Here is a 13833-nt window from a genome sequence, read left to right as displayed (position 1 = left end):
AAACCTACCGTTTAGGCTCCATGCCCTGAGAGTGGTTTCTAGCTGCCCAGATTATGTCTGGCTAAGGCTAGCATGGACAGCCCTGCAGTCACAGGGAAGGGACAGGTATGGGTCGTTGGGTCGACACACATTAGTTCGACATGCATTGGGTTGACCACTAAAGGTCGACACGCACTGGGTCGACAGGGTCGTTAAGGAGAACATGTGCAAGGTCGACATGTTTTTTTTTTACTTTTTGGGTGTCGCTTTCTTCGTAAGGTGATGGGGAACCCCAATTAGCGCTTTGCTCGCCATGCTTCGGGCAAGGTGCCTCACTATTACCGTTCCCATTAGTAGTTCACGTGGATCGTAAAGTATCAAAAAGTGAAGAAAAATTGTGAAAAACTCATGTTGACCTTTTGAACTGTCGACCTTGCACGTGTCGACCTAATGAACCTGTTGACCTAGACACCCTGTCGACCTAGTGCATGTCGACCCAAAGACCACAACCCGAAGGGACAGTGGGCTACTGCAAGGAACCGGCTCTTCCAGATAACAGCTCCGGGCACTGCTGGATAAGTACAGACTACTTGGCTACACCACCCAAGGCTCGGCTGTGAAAGGAAGTCTGCATATTGGAACTACCTGCTGTTTGGGACACAGTGTAGGTGCGCGTTAGGTATATGATAAGTCACGGTGTCAGGGCAAGGTGTACTTGATTCAGTGATACTGCACCAGGCTAGGACCTGCTGCTCCAGGCATCACCCCTTTGCCTGGTGAGTGTCTGGCTGGCTGGCATTATGAGGGGAAGGGGGCTCGTAGCCAGCAGTGGATGGTACCTGCCTCAGTGGGAAGTAAACGCATGCAGCAGACTGCTACTAATACATGCCAAGAGTGGAGCATTACAGAAGGACCAATCCGTATAGGTGTCATTTCTATTTAGTTTTAATATACACTCTACGTACTATCTTGGACACTGTATATACCATAATAGGCATATATATGCGAAACCTAACACTGTGATATTCGCTAGTACAGTGCACTGAACTAACCCCATGTATCAGGTTAGCTGCAGGCTGGAGATCTGGGTGTTACCACACACTGTGGCACTTTCTGCTAGTGAGAGCCTTGGTTGGATCAGTTCAAAAACATGGCTGCCTCAAGTGTGCACAAGTGAGCGTTACTAGCGGTGCTCACTGCTCAGAGAGATGAAATAAGATCGTATTTGCCAACAGCCCCTGTGATTTCTGTACAACTAATAGAATACAATGAGCACATGACATTATATAATAGAATACCACTACTGTAAAACAGAAACAAAAACAGATGAAATGAGCCACAAATGATGTGATATTTACAATTTGGTTTCTTTTCCATGAATTGTCTCTTGCAGTAGATGACAGAGAGGATTAGCAGGGCCAGGAGCACGGTGGACAAAGCGCTACATATAACAGCAGCCAGAGCGGTATCCCGGGGACTCGATGCCGTGGCAGCAATCTTCACAAGATTCACCTTGCTGCCTGGAAGGAAATAGAAATAAAGTTGCAGCAGAAAAGGAAAAAAAATAAAAATTTGTCCCATTCATTAATCTTTTATCCGTATCCAGCCTGTAACTAGATCATGCAGCTAATCTTACCTTCCACTAATCATTCAGTAAGAATCAGTAGCATTATGGAGGCATCACAATTCGCCTATCATGTCACCTTCCTAGTCCCTAGTGAAGGCTTGGCCAACCTGTGGCTCTCCAGCTATTGTGAAACTACGCATCATTCCCACAGAGAAAAAAGGAGGCCGGGAAGCTCAGAACAAGAGGTAGTAAGAAGGAAGTTGCGGGGTGGGGGTGCGACAAAATCAATAACGCAAAATAAAGGTGGGAGCAAAAAATCATTCAGCTACATGAAGGTGTGTGTGTGGGGAGGAATCAGAAACTCAATAAAGCTACAGATACGTCCTCACACATCCTGCCTCAATACCTCATGCAGCGCGACATACCTGGCGTGAGTGAGCGGTCAGGTCCCATGCAACTTCGCTAATGTTGGGCGTCTTTTTTGCCAAAAAATGCATCTTGATCGCAATGTAATGCAGCTAGGATGTATGAGGAGACTGTGCTGATTAATCTGATATATGACACATGTATATTGGGGGTAATTCCAAGTTGATCGCAGCAGGAAATTTTTTAGCAGTTGGGCAAAACCATGTGCACTGCAGGGGAGGCAGATATAACATGTGCAGAGAGAGATAGATTTGGGTGGGTTATTTTGTTTCTGTGCAGGGTAAATACTGGCTGCTTTATTTTTACACTGCAATTTAGATTGCAGATTGAACTCACCACACCCAAATCTATCTCTCTCTGCGGGTGTAGTACTGGTGACCGGCGGTCGCCACGGGTTCTATTCCCACTCTATGGGTGTCGTGGACACCCACGAGTGGAAATAGTCCCTGTTGGTCGGCATACCGACCATCGGGATAGTGAGCCGTCGGGCTCACGGAGGAGGTCATGTGACTGTCGGTCAGCTGACCGGCGGTCACATGAATACCACCCCTCTCTGCACATGTTATATCTGCCTCCCCTGCAGTGCACATGGGCCCTCATTCCGAGTTGTTCGCTCGCTAGCCGCTTTTCGCAGCAGTGCACACGCTAAGCCGCCGCCCTCTGGGAGTGAATCTTAGCTTAGCAGAATTGCGAACGAAGTATTCGCAATATTGCGAAAAGATTTTTCTTTGCATTTCTGAGTAGCTCGAGACTTACTCTTCCAGTGCGATCAGTTCAGTGCTTGTCGTTCCTGGTTTGACGTCACAAACACACCCAGCGTTCGCCCAGACACTCCCCCGTTTCTCCAGCCACTCCCGCGTTTTTCCCAGAAACGGCGGCGTTTTTTCACACACTCCCATAAAACGGCCAGTTTCCGCCCAGAAACACCCACTTCCTGTCAATCACACTACGATCAGCAGAACAAAGAAAAAACCTTGTAATGTCGTGAGTAAAATACCAAACTTCTTAGCAATTTTACTTGGCGCAGCCGCAGTGTGAACATTGCGCATGCGCAGTTAGCGGAAAATCGCACCGATGCGAAGGAAAATAACGAGCGAACAACTCGGAATGAGGGCCATGGTTTTGCCCAACAGCTAACAAAGTTCCTGCTGCGATCAACTCAGAATTACCCCCATTGTGTGTAACGGAGTCTGTATATGGAGCAGAACAGAACATGTATTGGGAAAAAGCTGCGGCCGCTATATTGTAGCACTTCGTGTACAGATTCAGAGACTCACAGATATACAAGTGTCACAGTCTCCTCGTGCGTCCTAGTCACATGGTGACAAAAGAGCATTTTTGACAAGATAAGACAGACACACGATGCTAGCAGTCTCACGGAACCTGGCGCGCAGAGAGGGGCTGTTAGACGCAATTGAAGCAATGATGTAAGAGGACACATCTGTACATAAAGGGTGGTGTAAGAGGTATAGTCCAAATGTCCTACCACCAGTTCGCCTTAACTTTTCATAGTGGCCAACTCAAAACAATGGTTGGAATACCGCGGTTGTGCATATTCCTTGCAAAACAATTATCTTTGGGGACATGACCCATCATATGGGGGAGAGGAAAAAACAGCAATAAAATAGAAGCACTACGTTTTTAAGTAACTAAATGGCCACTAGATTAGAATGCAGGTCATCTTTGAAAAGCTACTGATCCATGAGCACCGTAGTTGTAGATCGTGAAGATAAAGCACTGATCGTGATAACTACTTGCCTTGCATACACTGGATTTCCTGTAATTCAAGTCAAAATGTTGTGGCCAGTGTCCGTTTGTGTGGGACAGATGATAATAAAGACCAATGGCATGCACTCAGCTACAGAGCACATCTACATATAAAGTTCCCAACTACAGTCCTCAAGTACCCCCAACAGGTCACTCTTTGAGGATTTCTAACCGTGGAAGTAGGTGGGATAATTACTGATCCAGCAAACTCAGTGGTCGACACATTTTTGTAAAATCTAGGGGCCAACTTAAAAAGTTCAAAGCATCATCGCCAACCAAAATATCTGTTTAGGAAATACAGACTTCTGTCAAGAACTAACCTACTTGTACTGTGTGTGTCCATGAGAAAGCTTGTCCCTCTGCAGCTGATCTACAGACTTTTTAGGATAAAGTGTAATTGCTAAGTAAAGAAATGCCCCCAGCTCTGAAATCACAGCACAGCAGATGGCAGACACAACTGTACTGCATAGTGCAGCGGATGGCAGACACAACTGTACTGTATAGTGCAGCGGATGGCAGACACAACTGCACTGTATAGCACAGCAGATGGATGACACCACTGTATAGTGCAGTGGATGGCAGACACAACTGTACTGTATAGCACAGCAGATGGATGACACCACTGTATAGTGCAGTGGATGGCAGACACAACTGCACTGTATAGCACAGCAGATGGATGACACCACTGTATAGTGCAGTGGATGGCAGACACAACTGTACTGTATAGCACAGCAGATGGATGACACCACTGTATAGTGCAGTGGATGGCAGACACAACTGTACTGTATAGCACAGCAGATGGATGACACCACTGTATAGTGCAGTGGATGGATGACACAACTGTACTGTATAGCACAGCAGATGGATGACAACACTGTATAGTGCAGCGGATGGCAGACACAACTGTACTGTATAGCACAGTGGATGGATGACACCACTGTATAGTGTAGCGGATGGATGACAACTGTACTGTATAGCACAGCAGATGGCAGACACAACTGTACTGTATAGCACAGTGGATGGATGACACCCCTGTATAGTGTTGCGGATGGATGACAACTGTACTGTATAGTGCAGCGGATGGCAGACACAACAGCGGATTTTAGATACAATTGTATAGCGCAGCGAATTAATGATACAATTGTATAGCGCAGCGAATTAATGATACAATTGTATAGCACAGCAGATGAATGATACAACTGTACAGTATAGTGCAGTGGATGGATGACACAACTGTACTGTATAGGACAGCAGATGGCAGACACAACTGTACTGTATAGCTCAGCAGATGGCAGACACAACTGTACTGTATAGCACAGTGGATGGATGACACCACTGTATAGTGTAGCGGATGGATGACAACTGTACTGTATAGCGCAGCTGATGGATGACAACACTGTATAGTGCAGCGGATGGCAGACACAACTGTACTGTATAGCACAGCAGATGGCAGACACAACTGTACTGTATAGCACAGTGGATGGATGACACCACTGTATAGTGTTGCGGATGGATGACAACTGTACTGTATAGTGCAGCGGATGGCAGACACAACAGCGGATTTTAGATACAATTGTATAGCGCAGCAAATTAATGATACAATTGTATAGCGCAGCGAATTAATGATACAATTGTATAGCGCAGCAGATGAATGATACAACTGTACAGTATAGTGCAGTGGATGGATGACACAACTGTACTGTATAGCGCAGCAGATGAATGATACAACTGTACAGTATAGTGCAGTGGATGGATGACACAACTGTACTGTATAGCACAGTAGATGGATGACAACTGTACTGTATAGTGCAGCGGATGGCAGACACAACTGTACTGTATAGCGCAGCGGATGGATGACAACTGTACTGTATAGTGCAGCGGATGGCAGACAACTTACTGTATAGTGCAGCGGATGGCAGACACAACAGCGGATTAATGATACAATTGTATAGCGCAGCGAATTAATGATACAATTGTATAGCGCAGCAGATGAATGATACAACTGTACAGTATAGTGCACCTGTTAATTGGAAACAGAGTTTTCTTAATGGTTACAATTTTCAGATTTTTTTCCCCCTCTTCTTAAAAGAGAGGGTTTTCAAAATCCCTAATTTTGTTCGGTTTGGCCTAACAGATTTAAAAGGACAATAATATTACATGCAAAATCAGCCGTATTGTGCATTTAATATCATTACAAAAACAGCCAAAAATGTGGGTGGGAGGTTTGAATTTGAAAACTCGCCGCTTAGTAAATATACCCCCAAGTGTATATACCCAATAAAGAGAATTCACTGTGCTTCCACTTGCTGAGATAATGCTCGTGATTGCGGCTTGTTGTGGGTGCACCTTCAGTCCTTTCCAGTGTTTCTCACTCCGGCAGGTGCTACTGGCGCTCCCTCTGCATCCACAGGCTGGCCACTATGACTTAACCATGAACCCACTAATCAGCTACAGGTGATGTGCCCACCGTTCTGTCAGCAAAAGTGGAAAGTGAAATCCTGTGAGTGTTAAAGAGCTGCACATCTGCATGAGACTAGTCCTAACTTATACAACCATCCCAAGCCCCGACAAGGTAAAATCAGTCGCCATGACTAAAATCGCAGTCGCCATGGTGACCAATGTTTGTCAAGCCCTGTATATATCCAAACCTGATTTATGCATCTGCAGTCAGATTATCTTTCCAACAATACAGAGAGTTCTTGCTCACCACATAATAAGTAGCTTTGCTGAGAGAGACACGTACAGGACGGACCATGTGCAGCCAAATACATATTTTCAACGGTGGCCAAACTCCAAACTGCTTATGGTCAAACCACAATTATCAAAATGTTCTCTGAGAGTCGACTACAAAAGCGCCCTCCTTCACCACTGTAAAGCACCCCGCTCTGAACTTATTCTTAATGTTCCATGCTTTTTAACTGAATGACCAGAACAAATTAATCTGAAATCCCACGTCGGAACACTGAGCGCCGCAGGACAGATTTTAAAGGTATGAAATGGCAGAAATTCGTTTTGATCGGAGTCACAATCAAAGCCTGACTAACATGAAAGATGGGGTTTCTGTACATAAACTTATTTACAAAACGCTTTTGCCAGTTTTTCCACATGAATGAATTTTTAAACAGATTTTTTTTGCTTTCTTAGAAGTAATATTCTGCGCTGTGGTTTTTGCATAGAAAAAGAAGAATAAATTCCTGGCACCAGCTCGTCATAGGGGGTTATACAGAGATGACGCAGGTCTTGCTTCCCGCAGCAAGATCTGCATCCATCTACTCACATGCTGGGGCACGCCCATCCTGTGTGTGGCACCACCCCTGGCTGCGCTGGCAGGTGGTCCGCCGCCATTTCTTTGGTCAGAGCGGCTGTGTGTGACATCACGCAGCTGCCCCGAAAACGATCCTGACGCGTCCCTGTTTTGCCTGCAACGCCGAAACGCTCCCCCCCCCCCCTAACGACTGCTGCTGTCAATCATTTTGCGGCTGCATCACCCAAGTAAACGGTGACACGGTTGTAATATTACAGGACTATTCTGTAAATACACAGATAATATGGTAGGCTTGCTCAGTTACATATAGTACAGGTAAATAAATACATGGTTGGTGGGACTTTCTCAATTCTCACACCTTAAGAGGTGCGGAGTCCATCAGAAAGTAAGGCTGAGAACCTATAGTTGTGGTGGTGGGTCATGGACGATACTGGCCAAAAAATTGCCTTTTTCAAATGTCTGGCGGTACAGTATGATGCATAGGGTACAGATTATATCACATTCGTTTTATACTATCTCTCTGCACAATCTATAAACAAGATTAGGGATTTATAATGGTTTTCCTCTACCCTGCTGACATATTTTTAGACCTTCTGTACTGGCCACACCCACAATGAGGTCATAGTGCATCTACAATGATGTCAATCCCATCCTTGCCTTTCTCAAACCCACTATACTGTCAAGAGACTCTCAAACAGTAATACTATTGGCAGATGCACTTTGGGAGAAAATAGGATTTTGGTACTTACCAATAAATCCCTTTCTCCGATTCCATAGGGGACACTGGAGCATATAGACAATGGAGTATAGATGAGTAGATAATAGGAGCCTGACACTTAAATTTTTTCAGGAAGTGTAGCTGGCTCCTCCCCCTCTATATCCTGCTAAGCCCAGTTTAGATAAACTGAGCTGAGAGGAGATGGACAGCAGAGACAACAGAGGAAGGAGAGAAAGAAAGGAGGAAGCAACTAAGCAAAAAGTCCAAAGACTGAACAATGAGAAAAGATGCAACGACCAAGATGCATCAGACAACCAACAAGCAACTCCAATGACCAGGGAACACGGTTAGGTAACTGCACTGGCTATTCCACATGCCCTATCCTTGTACCTGCGATCGCAGTACTAGTGAAGTGTGGGGCAGCGTACAATTGGCAGATGCACTTTGGGGGAAAATAAGGCTATAATTAATTGGTAAACTCCCAATTATGAAGACATATCAAATCCTGCAGCAAAAATATTTTTATCTAGTCTTCAGTATTTACATTAGACATTGGAAAATGAAAACCGGGAACTTAAAACGGGTCAAGTCCATTTTAAATAATATCTGCTCTGTAGTAAAGGCTCAACATTTCCACATATGGAACCAGTGTGTCAATTTTTGTTTAATGGTCGTCACTCTAGAAATACTCTTTATAGCATCTTTCATGAATCCAATTAGTATTTTTGTACTGCTTTTTAGCTTTTCAAATATGGCATTATTAATGACGGCTAGCTGCCTGCAGCAACACCATAACGGTGTGATTGCAGCAATATACTACAGCTCTCACCATCCACTGCAACTCCGCTAACATTACAGCAGTAAATAACAGTCCGACAGTCAGATTTGGCCGCTCTTTGAATAGGGGTTGTCGGGTCCATTCCGACAACTGCATTTCAGAATGGACCAGACTCTTATTGAATATACCCCTATGCTTGGAAACATTAAAGGCCTACGAAAAGGGGAAGACCAGCAGCGACATGATTTGACAGCATCACAACTATGGACACCAAACTATCAACACTGAGCCGCTTGACTGAAGACCGAAATTTGTTCAGGACAGCTATCCATAGGGTTACCATCGACTTGACGGCGCTCAACGACTACTTGCTAGGAAGTTGAATAAACCTTTAAGTAACCAGCGACCTTCTTTCCGCACTGCAGACAGTAGTGCAAGAAATACCACAAATAGTTTGCCTAAAATAGCAATCATTAAACAGAAAAGAACAAAGAGTGACTTATCGAAGTTATGACTGTAATGTGTTAAAGGTTGTGAGATGTTTAAGTTATAAAGTGAGTGAGTGGTTGTCATTTCTTTTGTCATGTAAGAAGAGCAACAAGTGTCCTTATTAAGATATGCTCTTCTCTCAGCGTCCTGTCAAGAGACAGACATTGCAATCCATCAATCTAAGTCTGCCCACAGAATGTGGAAGGGAAACCTAAGACAGACTTCTAGGAACACTCTTGTCTGGTTGATTCTGGAGTTCTTATCGCACAGTAAATAGAATATTTAAAAAAATAAAAATGTAATTTATCTTTCTTAATCCTTTTTAGATAGACACGCTGCTGTCTTATGTTGTATATGCAAAAGCTGGGCAACCTGTGGCTACCTGCAGCTGTTGTGGGACTATAAGTTCCAGCATTCCCTACTAGCCAAGAGCAGACGGTGGTATACAATGCTCCTGGAATCAGGAATGTCACATGTAAAGGTGGGTACACACTAGAGCGACGGAGATTCGTACGGATGTCGGAACGAATCCCCGTCAGCCCTAGATTGTGTGTACACACTGGGGTAATGCTAATGAAGGTCAGAACAAACATGTTCCGTCTTTCATTAGCATAATACAGGACGCTAGCGACGATGCTTGGTTTTATGTGCAGCACATACAACCAAGCGTCCAACGCTTGCGGGAGTGCACAATCATGCGTACGCACTGTGCAATGTAGACAAAATGTCGATACGAAATGGCATTTCGTGCCGACATAGCTCTAGTGTGTACCCATCTTAAGCGTTCCCTAACAGTACTGCAGCTTATACAGTAATTTACAGCTATAGTAGCTGCTATTTTATACACCATGGGCAATATTCCAACCATTGCTTTTCTAGCACAATGTATATTTTGTTAACTACTTCTAGAATGTAAAAAGGCTTGTACTGTTACATGTATTTGAGAGCGTTACTGTAAGTAGTACAAAAATACAAACTATATGCTGTAGGACTTCTCTGGGGGAAGCTGGTAAAAAATCAGCAAGTATGGTTAATCTACAGACGCATGGATGTAGCAGGATTAATCTACAGACGCATGGATGTAGCAGGATTATTCCACAGACACATGGATGTAGCAGGATTAGTCCACAGACGCATGGATGTAGCAGGATTATTCCACAGACACATGGATGTAGCAGGATTATTCCACAGATGCATGGATGTAGCAGGATTAGCCCACAGACACATGGATGCAGCAGGATTATTCCACAGACGTATGGATGCAGCAGGATTAGCCCACAGATGCATGGATGTAGCAGGATTAGCCCACAGACATGGATGTAGCAGGATTAGTCCACAGATGCATGGATGTAGCAGGATTAGTCCACAGACACATGGATGTAGCAGGATTAGTCCACAGATGCATGGATGCAGCAGGATTATTCCACAGATACATGGATGTAGCAGGATTATTCCACAGATACATGGATGTAGCAGGATTATTCCACAGACACATGGATGTAGCAGGATTAGTCCACAGATGCATGGATGCAGCAGGATTAGACCACAGACACATGGATGTAGCAGGATTAGTCCACAGATGCATGGATGCAGCAGGATTATTCCACAGATGCATGGATGTAGCAGGATTATTCCACAGACACATGGATGCAGCAGGATTATTCCACAGATGCATGGTTGTAGCAGGATTATTCCACAGATGCATGGATGTAGCAGGATTAGCCCACAGACGCATGGATGTAGCAGGATTAGCCCACAGATGCATGGATGCAGCAGGATTAGACCACAGACGCATGGATGTAGTAGGATTAGCCCACAGACGCATGGATGTAGCAGGATTAGCCCACAGATGCATGGATGCAGCAGGATTAGACCACAGACGCATGGATGTAGCAGGATTAGCCCACAGATGCATGGATGCAGCAGGATTATTCCACAGATGCATGGATGTAGCAGGATTATTCCACAGACACATGGATGCAGCAGGATTATTCCACAGATGCATGGTTGTAGCAGGATTATTCCACAGATGCATGGATGCAGCAGGATTAGACCACAGATGCATGGATGTAGTAGGATTAGCCCACAGACGCATGGATGCAGCAGGATTAGACCACAGACATATGGATGTAGCAGGATTAGACCACAGACGTATGGATGTAGCAGGATTAGCCCACAGACGTATGGATGTAGCAGGATTATTCCATAGATGCATGGATGCAGCAGGATTAGACCACAGACGTATGGATGTAGCAGGATTAGACCACAGACATATGGATGTAGCAGGATTATTCCACAGACATATGGATGTAGCAGGATTAGACCACAGACGTATGGATGTAGCAGGATTAGACCACAGACGTATGGATGTAGCAGGATTAGACCACAGACATATGGATGTAGCAGGATTAGACCACAGACGTATGGATGTAGCAGGATTAGACCACAGACGTATGGATGTAGCAGGATTAGACCACAGACATATGGATGTAGCAGGATTAGACCACAGACGTATGGATGTAGCAGGATTAGACCACAGACATATGGATGTAGCAGGATTAGACCACAGACGTATGGATGTAGCAGGATTAGACCACAGACGTATGGATGTAGCAGGATTAGACCACAGACGCATGGATGTAGCAGGATTAGTCCACAGACGTATGGATGTAGCAGGATTAATCTGCAGATTCAAGGATGTAGCAGTATTAGTCCACATACATATGGATGGAACAAATATCCCCCAATATGAGGCTCCTGCTACATGTGGAAAGACTGCTATACAGACGTGCCACGCCACTGCAACGGTCTGGACACGACTGCGTTGTCCAGATCGCGCCCTGCCAACAGCGTTCTAACGCCGTTGGCACGCCCTCTCCCGCCCCGCTTCTGCCTGTCAATCAGGCAGAGGCGTTTGCAGCCTGAGGTGCTGTTAGCATCTCACTGGGCTCCCGGGGTGCGTGCGCACTCTGCAAAGGGCTTCAGCCTGCGATCGCTGCCGCTATCCAGTCTGAATTAGGCCCAAAGTCCATACATCCAACTGGATTTATTACCTCCCTGCATCTGTAAAAACTCAGTGATATTTATAAAGCACACACATATTGCTACAGGGAAGATTAGCCGTTCATACCAGTCCCTTCCTCAGAGAAGTTTACAGCCTATATTCCCTACATATACACACACACACGGGTTAATTGTTGTTGTTTTTTTTTTTAACACATCAAGATTTCATAACGGTCTACATAATGGATATGGACATAGTAAATGTCGACAATATGACTGTGTCGAGATTCTCATGTTGACATTATGACTGTATACATAATATACCACATCCAAAGACACATGTAAGCAATTATTTGTTTTTTCCATAAATCAGAAAAATACTCCCAATATATGTACAAGGGAGTATGAGTGGTCATTCCGAGTTGTTCGCTCGTTGCCGATTTTCGCTATGCTGCGATTTGTTGCTAATTGCGCATGCGCAAAGCTTACTTATTTAACTAAAAACTTTGCAGATTTGCTGTGGATTCTGCGGCGCTTTTCAGTCGCTCTGCTGATCGGTAAATGATTGACAGGAAAGGGGCGTTTCTGGGAGGTAACTGAGCGTTTTCCGGGAGTGTGCGAAAAAACGCGGGAGTGTCTGGAGAAACGGGGTGGCTGGCTGGCCGAACGCAGGGCGTGTTTCTGACGTCAAACCAGGAACTAAACGGACTGAGGTGATCGCAATCTGTGAGTAGGTCTGGAGCTACTTAGAAACTGCAAAGAATTATTTTGTAGCAGTTCTGCTAATCTTTCGTTCGCTATTCTGCTATGCTAAGATACACTCCCAGAGGGCGGCGGCTTAGCGTTTGCAATGCTGCTAAAAGCAGCTAGCGAGCGAACAACTTGGAATGAGGGCCTATATTGTATTCCAAAACAAATCCATCCTGATTCATATTTGTAAGGAATTGCAGAGATGCAGGGTAGCCATGTGCAATTCAGTGTACATCAAATTCTAATGTCGCAGGAGGCGCCTGTCAGAGATAGACGCCTCCTGCATGCATCTGCGAGATCCGGGTGCTGCGTCTGCGGACACAGCCCCGGATCACCATCGGGACCATCGGTTGTGATCCACAATGTTTTTAAGCACCGGCCAGCCTGCGTCAGCTGATGCTTACTCAGGCAGGCAGCCTGATCCGGACACCCAGGTCCCGTAAGTCTGCGTAACCAGACACCCCCATTTTGAAGAAGCACGCCAGTTGCGGCCCCCTCTCCGCCTCCCAAACGCTACAGCATTATTTATTTATTAAGTTTCTTATATAGCGTAGCATATTCCGTTGTGCTCTACAATTAGAACAACAGTAATAGAACAAAACTGGGTAAAAACAGACAGACATAGAGGTAGGAAGGCCCTGCTCGCTAAGCTTACAATCTGTCAATCATGCTGAGGCTGACAGGGGTTGCATGCAATATCACAAGACCCATTCAGCACATGAGCAGAATGGGTCTCGCGTCCGGGCAGACTCCAAATAATTGTATTTGTACACAAACCATCAGGTTTGCGTACAAATCTGAATGAGACCCTCTATGACCTAAGAAGATTGCATGTGAAAACGCCAGAGGGGGTGAATGCTTTTATAGAGGTATGCCAATGTGCACGTAACCTGTGTGCCGTCCAGTTACTGCTCAATAAACAGACATAATCATACATTTTATTACATAACCTGACATACGGCGCAGAAATATTGGTTTAATCAGTAAGTAATACACAATAGGCGAAGATTACCGGTTGTTGATTCAAGATTAGTGATTTATAATAAGGTCAAAAGTGGGTGAATGGTATAGCTGGGTTATATACTCTAGAT

The 13833-nt window shown here is 45.0% G+C and overlaps 1 protein-coding gene across 1 annotated transcript in view; it reads right to left on the bottom strand.

Annotated features, from left to right (window-relative positions):
* TNFRSF19 (TNF receptor superfamily member 19) overlaps positions 1-13833 on the bottom strand; it is a 141971-nt gene that overhangs the window by 16859 nt on the left and 111279 nt on the right. The window contains exon 6 of the mRNA XM_063951676.1: positions 1338-1499. Within this exon, the coding sequence (XP_063807746.1) occupies positions 1338-1499 (162 nt within the window). The remainder of the gene's footprint in view (positions 1-1337; positions 1500-13833) is intronic.

The sequence above is a fragment of the Pseudophryne corroboree genome, chromosome 2 (assembly GCF_028390025.1).
Source record: "Pseudophryne corroboree isolate aPseCor3 chromosome 2, aPseCor3.hap2, whole genome shotgun sequence".
Lineage (NCBI taxonomy): Eukaryota > Metazoa > Chordata > Amphibia > Anura > Myobatrachidae > Pseudophryne > Pseudophryne corroboree.
This window is presented reverse-complemented; position numbering and strand designations above follow the sequence as displayed.